Raw genomic sequence first — 16,306 nt, 5'->3', positions numbered from 1 at the left:
CTGCAAGCTCCGCCTCCCGGGTTCACACCATTCTCCTGCCTCAGCCTCTCGAGCAGCTGGGACTACAGGCGCCCACCACCATGCCCAGCTAATTTTGTGTATTTTTAGTAGAGACGGGGTTTCACCGTGTTAGCCAGGATGGTCTTGATCTCCTGACCTTGTGATCCGCCCGCTGTGGCCTCCCAAAGTGCTGAGATTACTGGTGTGAGCCACCGCGCCCGGCCCCTCTCACTTTTTAATAGGCCATTTACTCTGGAATAGTGGCCCAAAAATTGGCAGAATATGATATTTAATTGGTGAATTTATTTTAAATGCAGATGACTAGAATCCAGCAGAGATACACTGAATGTGAGTTGTGGGCTGGGAGCAGTCAGGGATCTGTATTTTTTAAAAGCTCTGCAGGTGATTTTGAAGCACGCCAAAGTTTCTTTGGTATTGAGGATAATTTTATTTTTATTTATTTTTTTATTTTGTTTTTTTCCAAGCCAAACCGTATCCAGCTTTATTAAAGATACTTTCCATAAACAATCGTGGTATTTCAGGCAGGACATGGACAGACAATCGTTAACAGTATACAACAACTTTCAAATTCCCTTCTTCAATGGACTACCAAAAATCAGAAAGCCACTATAAAACCCAGTGAAGTCTTCATCTGATGCTCTGAACAGGGTGAGGGTTGACATTTCACATTTAGTTCTTTAATAACTTTTCACAAGCCGACTCTGACTTTTAGGAAATGAAACGAAAATAGAATTTTTCTGAAGATCCACGATCTAGAAACAGAACCACTGTTCTTTTGACAGGTGCCATCTCAGTGGCATTACTGGAAAGTCTAGATTGCCTGACACGCTGGTAACCAATGACTAGGGGTCAGGTCCCAGTGGATATCTGGGCTTATGGGAGTTAAGTTGACGCTGAGAGATGGAAAAGGAGAAGAGGACCTAAAAATTAGTTTGTTTTGCCATATCACAAGGCTTTTGTGCCAAGGTTCCGTGTGTGTCAAAGTCAGGGAATCCTTCCTCCTGGGAGCCAAGAGGAAGTCTCTCAAAACTAGAAGGGAAAGGTGTTTTCCCCACATCAGTCCAGCTCCGGAGACATTCTATTAGTGACATATGTCCCTTCCCCCAAAAACAACAATGAAGTGTTCTGTGTGCTAACGACATAGCTTAAAAAAAAGGAAAACAAAATTCTGCATTTTTATAAAGCTTGATAAAAAATAGTATTTCAAACCGTACAGTCACCAGAAGTACACAGTTATCAAAAACGCACACACTTCACTTGGCCTCTCCAGCACCTTCAGCTCTCTGTGCCTGGTCGGTTTTGGCATCTCCATTTTCTGCAAGGTGATTCCCCTTCTTGCCAGAATCAGCTTTTCCCTTTTTCCCTCTCGGTACCTTCTCTCCCTTCTTTGCAGGGGCCTTTTCAGGCTCGGACTTTGGTTTTGGAGGAGCAGGTTTAGCAGACAACCTTGCGGATCTTCTCTGTGGTTCGTCCTTCATCTTGGCTTTATCTCCTTTAGCATCCCCTTCAGACTTTCTCTTCGACAGGGAGGCGGCGGCGGCGAGGGCGGCGGGACGTAGGGGTGCGGGATGCAGGGGCGCGCGGGCTTGGGTCGGTCAGGGGGTCGTTCTCGTCTCTTCTTCACACTGCTCGGGCTCCTGGGAGTTTATAAAGTGAAACTTTTCACATGACAATCTGGAAAACTGGGTTCTAATCCTGGCTGTCTTGTTAAATTGCAATGTGGCCTTGAACAAGTCGCTTGGATAAGCAGCCAAAAAGGAGGAAGGGGTCTCCAATGGAAGGTCCCTGGTTTTTTTTTTTTTTTTTTTGGTTTTTTTTTTCATAGTTGTTCAATTTCTTTAGTTTTCTCAACTGTAAAAAGGAGGACATAACATTATTTACCTTGGGTTTGCTGTAAGGAAATTGCTTGTCACATAATAACAACTCAAAAGTTAACTTGTTAGATTGTATTATTATTATAATCATTATTAATATTGATGCCAAAATGATACGGAACTATAATTCAGTATAATAGACATACTATTTTTCCCCACACAACCAAGAAACAACTGGCCCCATTCATTCATTTAGATAAGTAATTGTTGCTACCCACTAGGGTCCAGGTACTGCACTAAACTCAGGACACAGGATTGGATACTATGGGGGCTCTGACCTTAGAAGATATCCCAGTGGCCGGTGCGGTGGCTCAAGCCTGTAATCCCAGCACATTGGGAGGCTGAGGCAGGCAGATACCTGAGTTTGGGAGTTTGAGACCAGCCTGGTTAGCATGGTGAAACCCAATCTCTACCAAAAATACAAAAACTAGCTGGGCATGGTGGCAGGTGCCTGTAATTCCAGCTACTTGGGAGGCTGAGGCCAGAGCATTGCTTGAAGCCCAGAGGCAGAGGTTGCAGTGAGCTGAAATCGCACTACCGCACTCCAGCCTGGGTGACAGAGTGAGACTCTGTCTCAAGAAAGAAAGAGAGAGAGAGAGAGAGAGGAAGGAAAGAAGGAAAGAAGGAAGGGAGGGAGGGAGGGAGGGAGGGAGGGAGGGAGGGAGGGAAGGAAGATTATATCCTCCTTGTCAAAAGACATATATAGCTAAATATTGAAGCTGCTGCTTTTTCTAAAGAAAGCCACAAGTGTTTGCTGAAAAGCCATTTCACCCACTTCCACAAAGATGATAATAGCTTCTATTAAATAGTTCATCTCTCTTCTTGAGTAGTGTGGCATACATATATTAGACAATATTGTATTTTTGGATAACTCATAGCTGTATGAGTAGCTTAGATAAAATGAGCTAAGAGGGTTCAATGAAGTTCTCATTCTGATGGCACTCACTGTCTGACTTTTATAAAGGTTTATAATCCTTGTTGCTGTAATTTTAAAGACTTAATAAAAATAGTATTAATAGCCTTTTCATCATTTAAACAGTCTTCCTTTGAGAATTCCGTTATTGCTTTTGATAAATTCCTTCTAGAAAGCATATGAGGAATGGGAAATGGTTAGATTGTCATGAACATGTATAATATCAATGTTTCTTTTGTTAAAAATAGCACTAGGAATATTCAAAGATGTCATGCTTATTGTTCTATAAACTAAAACTTAACGTTTTCTACTAAGTTGAATAAGAATATAGATTGAACATACTTCCTTTTCTTATCAGCTTTCTCCTCCTCAAGTGTGACTTGAAGAAATTTCTCTAAGGGAGAAAAAAATAGAGCTTACCTACATAGAAGTCAAATAATAAGTTTAAAAAATATTTGTAAAACATGTGAAAAATAAAATCTAAAAAATACCTAGTTGAAAACTAATTCAGATTACATGAAACAACATTAATAACAATAACAGATAATGAACAAAATATATTAACAAAATCAAAATGGCTAGCACATTAAAAACATTACCACTAGTTATTTAAGAAATACAGATTAAAGTGAAATCACATTTTTCTATAAAATTAGTATAATTTTTTTTATACTCCATAGGTTCATAGAGGTAAGTAGAGATTTCAAAATAGCAATATGTAACATTGATAAGGGTGTGATGATACCCTTATTCAATGTAGCCATGTTTATAAATGATAATTTTTTGAAAGTTTTAGCAATAAAGCATCAGTCTTTTTTTTTAATCTATTTATTTATGTATGTATGTTTTTGAGACAGGATCTTGCTGTGTTGCCCAGGCTGCTCTTGAACTCCTGGGCTTCAATGATCATCCTGCTTTAGTCTCCCAAAGTGCTGGGATTACAGGCGTGAGCCACTGTGCCCAGCCAAGCATCAGTCTTAAACCCACATACACTCTTTTTATCAATCTAGTCTCTGAGGGATGCACATGATAGAAACCTCCACTCCAAACCAGCTCAGGTGAAACAGGGAATTATTTCTTGTGGATTATATCAGGATAGATTCTGTTACTGAAATTATATTGTTAGGAATCTGCCCCTTTTCTTTTCTTTCTCTTCTCTTCTCTTTTCTTTTTTTGAGACAGAGTCTTTCTCTGTAGCCCACACTGGAGTGCTGTGGCGCGATCTCGGCTCACTGCAAGCTGCGCGTTCTGGGTTCACGCCATTCTCCTGCCTCAGCCTCCCGAGTAGCTGGGACTACAGGCGCCCGCCACCGCGCCCGGCTAATTTTTTGTATTTTTAGTAGAGACAGAGTTTCACCTTGTTAGCCAGGACGGTCTCGATCTGCTGAGCTTGTGATCCGCCCACCTCAGCCTCCTAAAGTGCTGGGATTACAGGCGTGAGCCACCGTGCCCCTGTCGAATCTGCCCCTTTTCATCTCTAGTTTCCACCTCTCTGTGTTAGCTTCATACCAAGGCAAGCTCTCTCAGTGATTGCTGGAAAGTTGGGCTGGTGAACCCAAAATATCGGAGACAGCTCTCAACCAATGTAGAAAGTTAATTTTGCTGAGGTTAAGGAGGTCCTAAGGGTCATGTTCCCAAGGTGGTGGTGGGGGAGACTGCCAGGTCATAGGTAGATAAGAGACAAAAGGTTGCATTCTTTTGAGTCTTTGATGAGCCTTTTACTGAATACACAATTTATTCTGGCTCAGTGAGTCTGTATTTTTACATAAACAATAGGCCAGAGGAGGCAATCAGATACGCATTTGTCTCAGGTGAGCAGAGGGAGGATTTTTCTGTCCTGCACCTGTGAAGATATGTGGTGGGGGATGCGGGGGTTGGGGTGGAGTGAAATTCAACACAACTGATTCAGGGTAAATATTTTGAGGTCACGAGAAATTTCCTTGTGGGCAAATTGTGAGGGAGGTATGTAGCTCTTTTATCTTTGTAGCTATCTATTTAGGAATTAAAATGGGAAGCAGGTTTGCCTGATTGTGGTTCCCAGCTTGACTTTTCCCTTGGCTTAGTGATTTCAGGGTCCCAAGATTTATTTTCCTTTCACAGGCTGATATCAGATAGCCAACTCTAATGAAAGGGAATGGCTTTTCCAGTAGTTCCTAGAAAAGCCCAAGAGTGAGCCTCGTTGCCTCAGTTAGGTCTCATATTCAGTCCCAAACCAGTCACTGCAGCGAGGAAGGTAGAATGTCCTGATTGCCCACCCTGGGGTCCTGCACAAGCCTTGAAGGCAGGGACGGAGTCAGCTTTATCCAAGCTCCTTGGGACACAGTGTGATTCTCCAAAGTAAGATGTTACCAGCAAAAGAAGGGGAAATGGAAGCGAGTCAGGAAAACTCAACAGATGCTCACTGCACAGTTTCATCCTTAAATAACACTCCTGTAAATCAATATTAAGAAATAATAAATGCAAAGATTAACATCCAAATGTTTAATATAGCTTTGGTTATAATACTTAAAAAAACAAAACAAAACCCCAAAACCTTGAATAATACTGTTGTTTGACAATAGGCAAATTGTAAATTAAGAAGTACAAAATGTATTAGGGAGCCAAAAAATTACGTTTCAAATACCCTTTAGTGCTTATGAGGAAAGTAGACTTTACGGTATAAAGTCATAAAGGCAGAATGTCATATATACAGTAAGAGCTCACCTATGTGTTTTGACGAACGGAGGCAAGATGGTGCATTTCCGGGTTTTTCATCACCAACTTTTCCCCGTGTGCGCGAGGATGCAGCTGGCGCCCGGGAAGGTGCAGACCAACCAGGCATGCGCCAGGTGATGTCAATCCGAAGAGATCAAGATTTACCTGGTGGCACCTGCAGCGCCTTCCCCCCACCTCCCCTGACATATCCATGCCCCACCTATTGCCCTTCCACGCCTAGAAAAGCCACTCCTGGCAGATGCACGGGGCGGGCTTCCTCAGCCCCTACCTTTGTCGGGACTGCATTAGGAACTCTGCCCGAGAGCTCTACCGGGTGACTCTCTCGGCCTCCTTTGCCGGAGGCCAACAGACTTCACCCCCATACCTTTTTCTCTGGAGCTAGATGACCAAAGAATAAATTTGCAGTTTTGCTTTTAGCCTTGCCTACTCGCTGGTTCTTTTGTGCTCGCTCTGGTGGTCTTAGAAAAACAAATCAGTTGGTGCCGAAGACCCAGGAGGAGACCCCTCCTCAGGCCTCTAAGGGTTGAGGAACCTCCTCCTGCTCCCACGCGGCAGACGGACCAGGACCTGAGACCCGCTTCCCTCACTCTCACGGCCTTTCTGGGGTAAGTGCCCTTGTCTCCTCTTTACCTCCCTCGGCCAGAAATCCTGCGCAGGTCCGAGGTCCATTTGGAGCCACCAAGTGGCTCGGGAGACCCGTTCAGGACGGAGACGTCCGCCTGAAGGTAATCTCCATTTTGGCTTCAAGAGCCTCCAGTTTGTCTCTGCTGGTTCCAAAGGACGCTTTGAAGCCAGGCAGGGATCCATTTCCATTTCCATTGTGTCCATTGTGTAAGTAAAGAGGAAACAAACGGGAAACCCCCAGTCCAAATTTCCAAAGAGCACCCCTTTAGGGTGCCTCCTAGCCAATTTAAAAAACCTTACAGCTTGAACAAGACCTTAGGAGGAAGCGGTTAATTTTCCTTTCCACTGTGGCGTGATCAACCTCAGCAATTTCTGCCAGCGGCTAGGCAAGTGGTCTGAAATTAATTACATACAAGGCTTTTGGGCCTTATGCTCTCGTCCGGACCTGCCCTATACTCTTCCTTCTCTCCCCTCTCTCTCCAACCCCTCCCTTCCTGCCCAGACTCCTCCTTCCTCCTCCTTATCTACTAGTAATCCACTCGGTCCCGTGCCTCCTTCGGGGCCCCCAACTGGCTGTCTTGAGTCCCCTATCTCTGCCCACACCCTCCTACAGTGTTAGCACCTTTGTGAGAGGTGGCTGGGGCAGAGGGGGTAGTCAGAGTACATGTCCCTTTTTCATTGGCCGATCTTTTCAAAATTGAGAAGCGTTTAGGCGATTTCTCAGCTAATCCCACCATCTACATAAAGGAATTTAGATACCTTTGTCAGGCCTATGACTTAACTTGGCATGACCTCCAGGTTATCCTAACCTCTACCCTAAACTGACTGAGGTTCTAACCCAGTATACCCGGTTAGATCTGGCCTCCCCCACAGGGGCCACTATTTTGGCGTCTTATTTCATTTCTCAATCAGCTCCTGACATTCGTAAGAAACTTCAAAAGGTAGAGGATGGTCCTCAGGCACCAATACAAGACCTGGTTAAATTAGCCTTTAAGGTCTATAACTCCAGAGAGGAGATGGCAAGCTCGCCTTGAACAGAAGTTACAGCTCCTAGCAGCGGCTTTACAGCCCAGTTGTAACCCCAGGCCAGAGAGTACACACTCCGCAGACTCCAAGGCTACAAAAGGAGCCTGCTATAAGTGCGGCAAAGCAGGACACTATGCCAACAGGTGTCCGCAAGGTCCCCGAGCCCCAACGCAGCCTTGCTATAAGTGCAAGGCATCAGGACATTGGACCAGTGAATGTCCTAACCCTCGTACACCAGCAACCCCCTGCCCTGCTTGCCGGCAGGGAGGACACTGGAAGTCTGATTGCCCCACCCTGAGAACAGGTGCTGCGTCTCCACGTGACCCCCTTTCCCAGGATCCTGGGAGCTCCTTCCAGCTCCTACATCTAGACGACGACAACTGAAGGTGCCGAGACTCGGGGACCCCCATCACCCTCGCCGAGCCGCGGGTAACTCTCCTGGTAGCGGGTAAGACAATTTTTTAATCAACAGCGAGGCTACCTATTCTGTTTTGCCGTCCTCTCTGGACCTAGCCTTCCATCCAATATCTCTGTAGTAGGAGTAAGCGGAAAGCCATCCACTCCACACAAAAAACTCCACTCCTTAATTGCTGCCTGGCCAACAACTACTCTGCGCACTGGTTCCTCATTCCCAGCTAAAAAGGGCCCCTACCGAAAGCAATCAGTGGAAATCAGTTTGGTTTTCCCCCACTCGCCTCAAACTTACTAAATTTTCTTAACTATCTCATACGCCTCAACCTTGCTGGGACCTTCCTTCTGGGTTTTGCCCCTATTCCAACAAATGCTTCCATTCCTCATTCCTATACTAATACTGTGCCTTATTTTATTCTTCATCCGTACGTCCAAATGCCAACCATGGGCCCCGACCTTGACGACGCCTCTTAACAGCAGGAAGTAGCCAGACAGACCACGGCGCCCCTTATCACTATTACCAATAAAAGGTTGGAATGTTTTGACGAACGGAGGCGAGATGGTGCATTTCCGGGTTTTTCATCACCAACTTTTCCCCGTGTGCGCGAGGATGCAGCTGGCGCCCGGGAAGGTGCAGACCAACCAGGCATGCGCCAGGTGATGTCAATCCGAAGAGATCAAGATTTACCTGGTGGCACCTGCAGCACCTTCCCCCACCCCTCCCCTGACGCGTCCGTGCCCCACCTATTGCCCTTCCACTCCTAGAAAAGCCACTCCCGGCAGACGCACGGGGCGGGCTTCCTCAGCCCCTACCTTTGTCGGGACTGCATTAGGAACTCTGCCCGAGAGCTCTACTGGGTGACTCTCTCGGCCTCCTTTGCCGGAGGCCAACAGACTTCACCCCCATACCTTTTTCTCGGGAGCTAGATGACCAAAGAATAAATTTGCAGTTTTGCTTTTAGCCTTGCCTACTCGCTGGTTCTTTTGTGCTCGCTCTGGTGGTCTTAGAAAAACAAATCACTATGTAAAAAAAAAAGTGCAGAAAACAAACCTAGGAAAATCTATTAAAATAATAGTTCTAAGAACTGTTGGATTTATTCATAAAACAGGGTTTTTTGGAGTGTTATTTAATGGCAAGAATTTTTATTCTGAATATTATTTCTTTATAATTTCCATACTTTTACATATGTTACAAAAAGAAACCGAGAAGTGCGCTGCATTTAAATAGAAATTCTAATCACTTCACTTAAATTCTTATGATATTCCAAACATCATTTTAAGGTGCTTTCGGGTACGCTCATTTAATGTCTCACATAGTCAGTTGTCAGTTTGATTTGCTCCATGAGGGTATTGTTCTTCTATAGGAGCCATAAATAAAAGCTGTTGATTGACACAGTGATTCATTTGTTCATTCATCCAACTACCTAGGAATTGTTAGAGGGATTAAAAAATAACCCCTAAAGGAATTTGCTAAAATTAGGAAGGTTAAGAAAGCTTTTAAATTATCTTGGGTCAGTGAACAGGTTTTTGCAGTGATTAGAATATGTTAATTATTCTTTGTTTTAAGTAAATGAAGAGCTAAATGAATGTCAGCAATTCTGTCAAAGTCACTGTGTGTGAAGAGGTTATGCTTATGATAGCATTCTATTGCAATCATAAAAATCATTTAGGAGTGTTTTTTCTGCAAGATTTTAGAAATATATTCTATGATTAATTAAATATATATTATGAATGTCAAATATAATACTTACATACTAAATATATTCGGGGTTAATTTTCTACACATTCACTTATGAATAATTTGTGTTCCATCTGCTGGTTGAGGTGGAATTTCTGGTCAAAGGGTATTTGTGACTGCTGCTCCCTGAAACTTCAGCTTCATGAGAGGAAGTAGTGCCTCTAAGCCTCAGAGACAACTGTGGCCAACTTCCACAAAAAAAGAGGGATAGCAGAGATTTTCTGGTCAAGACTCTATTAGGAGAGAATGTAGAATGACCCTTAAGGCCAGCTGGAGGCAGCGATCTTGGCTATATAAGGCTAACTGGATCGGTTAGCCTTAAGGCCAGCTGGAGGCAGTGATCTTGGCTATATAAGGCTAACTGGGCCGGGCGCGGTGGCTCAAGCCTGTAATCCCAGCACTTTGGGAGGCCGAGACGGGCGAATCACGAGGGCAGGAGATCGAGACCATCCTGGCTAACACAGTGAAACCCCGTCTCTACTAAAAAATACAAAAAACTAGCCGGGCGAGGTGGCGGGCGCCTGTAGTCCCAGCTACCCGGAAGGCTGAGGCAGGAGAATGGCGTAAACCCAGGAGGCAGAGCTTGCAGCGAGCTGAGATCCGGCCACTGCACTCCAGCCTGGGCGACAGAGCCAGACTCCCTCTCAAAAAAAAAAAAAAAAAGGCTAACTGGATCAATATTAGGGTGATGGTCAAGGGAGCCAACACCAACATACATAAGAAACTTTCTTTCCTTTTTATTATGACCTAGAATTTTTATTATATATTTACTGAAATTTGGCCAAACTCAGTAGCTCATGCCTCTCTGTAACCCTACCACTTGGGAGGCCAAAGTGGGAGAATCACTTGAGGCCAGGAGTTCAAGACCAGCCTGGGCAAAATAGCAGGACCAAAAAACAAAAAAACAAAAATTAGCTGGACACGGTGGCACACTCCTGTAATCTCAGCTACTCGGGATGCTGAGGCTGAGATCACTTGAGCCCAGGAATTTGAGGCTGCAGTGACTTATGATCATGCCAATGCACTCCAACCTGGTCAATGGAGCAAGTCTCTGTCACTAAAAAGAAAAAAAATAAGTAAATAAATTAATTTGTATGGATTTAAATACTAATTTTTATTATTTATCAGTCCTGGGCATGTACCAAAAGAAAAATATAAGCAGAATACATAGGTTAAAATATTACTTAAAACTTTCTCACATTTGAAGTCTAATTCTTTTGAGAGACTCTGAGTTATTGATACCCCAGCTTTTCCTTATAATAATATAATCCTTTGTGTAATGAAGAGTATTAGTGATGTGGTATATTTTCAGCTCAATTGTGAAATATATACATAAAAAAAGAGTATGTAACATATCAGTACAGTTGAACAAATAGTTAAATATAAACCCGTATATCAAGAGAATATTATGAGCGCCTCAGAGCCCATGATTTCCTCTCCTTCCTTCCTTCCTTCCTTCCTTCCTTCCTCCTTCCTTCCTTCCTTCGAGATGAAGTCTCACTCTGTCACCCAGGGTGGAGTACAGTGGCAGGATCTTGGCTCACTGCAACCTCTGCCTCCCAGGTTCAAGCAATTCTCCTGCCTCAGCCTCCTGAGTAGCTGGGATTACAGGCATGCATCACCATGCCTGACTCATTTTTTTATTTTTCGTAGACACGGGATTTCACTATGTTGTCCAGGCTGGTCTCAAACTCCTGACCTCAAGTGATCCGCCCACTTTGGCCTCCCAAAGTGCTGTGACTACAGGCATGAGCCACTACTCCTGGCCCCATAATGCACTGTCTTTTTAAAAAATTATTTCTTTGCTTTTTTTTCTATAGTGTTATCAAGTATATTTGCATCTAAAAACAAAGATTTGTCTCTGTTCCCTGCCTTTCCCTTTCTGTGTCACAGTGGGCTCTGAATTAGAAAAGTACCTGGGCCTCCTCCCATGACAGGTAGATAATGTTGAATACAATCATGAAGTCGAGCCCATCCAGAGTTGGTGGGGGATTCCTACCAGGAATGACTCCTACCATCAATGACTCCTACTAGGTCATTGATGTTAATGGGTTCTTCCCAGACTTGAAACCAGGAGCTAGTCAATCCATTCAAATCTCCTGGTTAGCAGTAAGAACTATATATAAAGTCATGTAGGCCACTCATGTGACCTCTGATGGGGTTGTCAATAGTAACCACTGAAGACTTTTCTTTTTTTTTTTTTTTCGGTACAGAGATACAGCCAGTTTTGTGCTGCAGTGACTTAGGGTAGTTTTCGAGCAGGTCAGAGGAGAGGCAATGCTGGCTTCTTCTTTTCCCTACATAATGCAATGCAAGAAGGTGACAGATGCTACCTGTCTCTAGGACCAGAGTTTATTGTGTCCAGATAACTTACTACTCATCATATCTGCCATTCATTGAATTCCAAATACTGTTCTTAATGATTCATGCACAATAGTTTACTTAGCACCTCACTAAACCATACAGGGTAGTTACTGTTATACAGATGAAAATATATATATTTTTTAACAAATGAAGGAACTAATGCCTTCATAATTACTTGCCCAGGATTCCACAGCTAATAAATGTACTTGAATTTATGCTTTGAACCCCAATGTGGCTTCTACAATTCTGAAGGTACACAGACAAGTTATACTTGATAGTAGTAGGTTTTCATTTCTGTCTTTATGAAAAATGCATGATTTTATACTGTACCTGAAGAAATAAAATTTCTTTAAAAGCTGACCTCATGTATTTTTTTAAAAGTTTTATTGTGTAGGTGGGGCGCGGTGGCTCACACCTGTAATTCTAGGACTTTGGGAGACCAAGGAGGGTGGATTGCCTGAGGTCACGAGTTCAAGACGAGCCTGGCCAACTAGGCAAAACCCTGTTTCTACTAAAAATACAAAAATTATCTGGGCGTGGTGGCACACACCTGTAATCCCAGCTACTCATAAGGCTGAGGCAGGAGAATGGCTTGAACCTGGGAAGCAGAGGTTGCAGTGAGCTGAGATAGTGCCACTGCACTCCAGCCTGGGCAACAATACTGAGATTCCGTCTCAAAAAAAAAAAAAAGTTCTATTGTGTCTCCAACAGATTTTTGTTCTTGGAAGCTGAGGAGATAGAAGATAGCCTATTGAATACAGTACTCCAATCCCCATGCCACCCTCTACATATTTACAGTAGGGATTGAGGAATTCTGTCCTTGAAGCTGCATTTGCAATGCTTACCAATAGAGGGAGGGATCAGACCATGGAGAAGAGCAATACGACCAGGCTAAGGAACTCCTTGGTTACTTCATGCTGTTCTTTGGCAGCTGGAAGTAGATTGAGCATGAACCCCGTGAACTCTTTGTTAATGAAAGTAGACGTCTTCTTGTTATCTGGAAGAGAGGAGTTTGCAACTCTAGTGAGGGGAAGTGCCAGTTTATAGGGACTTGAAGGGAAAAAAACCTAACTTGCTTAGTGTTCTATAGCCAAGTTTCTCTTTTTCTGTTTTTGTTTTTTGAGACAGGATCTCACTCTGTTGCCCAAGCTGAAATGTAGTGGCATGATGACAGCTTACTGCAGCCTCAACATCCTGGGATCAAATGATCCTCCTACCTTAGCCTCCTGAGTAGCTAGGACCACAGGCCTGTGCCACCTCACCCAGCTACTTTTAAAATGTTTCATAGACAGGGAGGGCTTCCCTATGTTGCCCATGCTGGTCTTGAACTCCTAGGCTTAAGCAATACTTCCACCTTGGCCTCCCAAAGTTCTGAGATTGTAGGTATGAACTGCAGTGCCTGGCTGAGCCAGGTTTCTCAGCTTCAGCACTATTGGTTTTTTTAGACCAAATAATCCCTTGTTCTTAGGGGCTGTCTTGTGCATTTTAATGTGTTTAGCAACATCCCTGGCCTTTCCCAACTAGATATCAGTAGCACCCTCCTTCCTGCCCCAGCTGTGACCATCAAAAACATTTCCAGGCATTGCTAAATGTCCCCAGGGGAGCAAAATTTCCACTGATTGAAAACCACTATCCTAGAGATCTGAGATCTCCTGAAGACCTAGAAGATAAGTAAAGATATTCTCTTCCTGGTGGCTGGGGAATCTAGGGCTCTTATTGTTCTGGGATTCCACAATTCAAAGGTATGCATGCAATGAATGGAGTTAGGCACAGTCCATAAACATATGAACAAAGGGCATAAAAGTATGAACAAAGGGCAACCAGAATCTTAACACCAGGCAGAGTGATAAAAGAAGCAGCAGCTTGAAACTTTACGAGTGGGGAGAAAAGAATGGAAATTGGATCAAAAGGGAGGAAATAGAGATGATCTCTGACAAGATGGGGTGATCAGGCTCAAGAAGCAAAGCCCCCCACAAGGGAAGAACTCTTATATCTGTATGGATGGGAAGAAGCTGTAAAATTATTTTAGCCGATTCAAACACTTCTCTCTCAACTTTCATCTTCCAGTATTTGCTGTCTCACTTACTAGTTTTGTTGCTCCTTAGCCACTCATTTTAGAAACCTTGGAGTCATTTTTTTTATAGTGACTCTCTTCAGACAGGAAAGGATTTTTTATTTATTTTTATTTTTTATTTTTTTTAAGATGGAATTTCGCTCCTGTGGCCTAGGCTCTGGAGTGCAATGGCATAATCTCAGCTCACCGCAACCTCTAGCTCTCAGGTTCAAGCGATTCTCCTGCCTCGCCTCCCGAGTAGCTGAGATTACAGGCATGCGCCATCATGCCTGGCTAATTTTTGTATTTTTATTTATTTTTATTTTATTTTATTTTATTTTTTGAGACAAAATTTCACTCTTGTTGCCTAGGCTGGAGTGCAATAGCACAATCTGGGCTCACCGCAATCTCCGCCTCCCAGGTTCAAGTGATTCTCCTGCCTCAGCCTCCCTAGTAGCTGGGATTATAGGTATGTGCCACCATGCCTGGCCAATTTTGTATTTTTAGTAAAGACAGGGTTTCTCCATGTTGGTCAGGCTGGACTCGGACTCCTGACCTCAGGTGATCCGCCTGCCTTGGCCTCACAAAGTGCTGGGATTACAGGCGGGAGCCCCCGTGCCCAGTCATTTTTGTATTTTTAGTAGAGACTGGGTTTCACCATGTTGGCCGGGCTGGTCTCAAACTCCCAACCTCAGGTGATCCGCTCGACTTGCCCTCCCAAAGTGCTAGGATTACAGGCGTGAGCCACCACGCCCAGCCTAAAGGAAGGGATTTAAATATGAATTTTCTTGTCTAATAGGAACTTCCATGCCCATAATGGAACCTAGGTTACTTTGAGGGTTGTAAGGAACATTTTTCGTTGCATGTTCCAGCAGACTGGCAACAACTTCTTTCCTTGCAAGCATGCTGGCTACCACAACCTAAAATATGTTTAATCAAAGAGAGAAGACTCAAACTAATCCTAGATAAGAGGAAAACAAACAAACAAACTAATAATATACAACTTATAAAGCACATGGATTCACAGACCCACATATTTTGTAATGCTATGCAGAGTCTCTGATATTGCCAGGCACTCTGTATTTGGTAAAGGTAATAGTCATGGGTCCACGGTCTTAACACCAACAGGTAAGTCACTGGTTAGTGCTCCTGATAGGCTCAGATCCACCCTTTAATGCAGCTGGGACTCAGTCTAAATTATCCATTCACATCTCTAGAGGCTGTTTGCAGAAAGGATAGTATATGGATCCATCTCACCTGTGATGGTTAATAGTGAACTTCAACTTGTTTGGACTAAAGGATGCAAAGTATTGTTCCTAGGCCTGTCTGTGAGGGTGTGTCTCTGTAGGCCGAGAAAGGCAGATCCACCTTCAATTTGGGTGGGCACAATCTAATCAGCTGCCAGTACAGCCAGAATAAAAGCAGGCAGAAGAACGTGGAAAGATTAGACTGGTTTAGTCTTCCGGCCTACATCTTTCTCCCATGTTGGATGCTTCCTGCCCTCCTATATTAGACTCCAAGTTCTTCAGCTTTGGGACTTGGACTGGCTTCCTTGCTCCTTGGCTTGCAGACAGCCTATTGTGGGACCTCACCTTGTTATTGTGTGAGTCAATACTTCTTAATAAACTCCCCTTTATATATACATCTATTCTATTAGTTCTGCCCCTCTAGAGAATCCTGATATACCACCCAGTGATCAGCTATTTTGTTAAAGTATGGCTTCTAATACTAAATCACTAAAAACCATTAGATTATCACATTCAAGGGCATCTGGCTTAAACGTTGTTGCATTGTTTACTGGAGTGGGCCTTAATAAGCAGGACTCAATAAATGTTAATTAACTGAGTGCATGGATAATTAAATGAGTAAATGCATGGCTACACTCAGAGCTTAGCATAGTCTAATATTAACATTTGTCCTCAAACATGGAAACACTTCTACTTTTTCTGAGCATTTGCTCTAGAATCCAAGGACATTTTAATTAGAGGGTGGCATGGTCTTGTGCTGAGATTCTTTTTATCAACTGAAGCACCCATTCTGCAAAGACTCTTGAGTGTTAGCTACTAACAACTCAAAAGTTTTCCCTCTGTCTTTACAGAGAATTTCCCTAGGTCAAATAGCAGCCAGGAGTTACCTCCTCTACCTTGAAAGCTACACTACCTTAACCTTGGCCAATGGCTGACTGGTGTGGGAATCCAAAAGTCCTCCTCCTTGCCTCAAGGCGACTCAAATCTGTGTTGTAATTCATGTCCCAGATCTTCTCCAGTGAAACAAACTAAAGCTGCTGTTCAGCTGACACCACACTCTTTCTAAGCTTTCTTTTCTCCTGCTTTATTCCTCTTTCTTCACTCCTTTTCTTCTGAAAACACCCCTCCAATGAAATATTTGAACAAGGCTGTGGATACATGAGAGAATCTTATAAGTTGAGTGCTATGCAGGCAAGTTTAAAAAAAATGCCTTAGGCTCTCAACATCCATGAAATATCATTTTACATATATTTTAAGAACAATGTGATTGTTAAAGATAATTATTATTGAGATCTCTGTGTTTTACAAAATCAACTCTAT

The 16,306-nt window shown here is 43.4% G+C and overlaps 1 protein-coding gene across 1 annotated transcript; it reads right to left on the bottom strand.

Annotated features, from left to right (window-relative positions):
• Positions 1-1,274: 1,274 nt before the first annotated feature.
• Positions 1,275-14,644, bottom strand: LOC117097348 (non-histone chromosomal protein HMG-17-like). Its single transcript, XM_033235218.1, has 2 exons — positions 14,572-14,644; positions 1,275-1,606 (listed from the first exon to the last, which is right to left on the bottom strand). The coding sequence occupies exons 1-2, from the start codon at positions 14,642-14,644 to the stop codon at positions 1,275-1,277; spliced, it is 405 nt and encodes a 134-aa protein (XP_033091109.1).
• Positions 14,645-16,306: the final 1,662 nt, after the last annotated feature.

Source organism: Trachypithecus francoisi, unplaced genomic scaffold (assembly GCF_009764315.1).
Source record: "Trachypithecus francoisi isolate TF-2019V2 unplaced genomic scaffold, Tfra_2.0 Lachesis_group15, whole genome shotgun sequence".
NCBI classification, from domain to species: Eukaryota; Metazoa; Chordata; class Mammalia; order Primates; family Cercopithecidae; genus Trachypithecus; species Trachypithecus francoisi.
The sequence above is the reverse complement of the archived record's forward strand: the minus strand, read 5'-3'. Positions and strand labels throughout refer to the sequence as shown.

Excerpts from the sequence above, each read along its gene's own strand:
- LOC117097348 (XM_033235218.1), bottom strand. The coding sequence starts at position 14,644 with ATGCTTGCAAGGAAAGAAGTTGTTGCCAGTCTGCTGGAACATGCAACG. Across the intron at positions 1,607-14,571 it reads TGTTCCTTACAACCCTCAAA|CCCGCGCGCCCCTGCATCCC; the intron begins GTAACCTAGGTT and ends GACCGACCCAAG.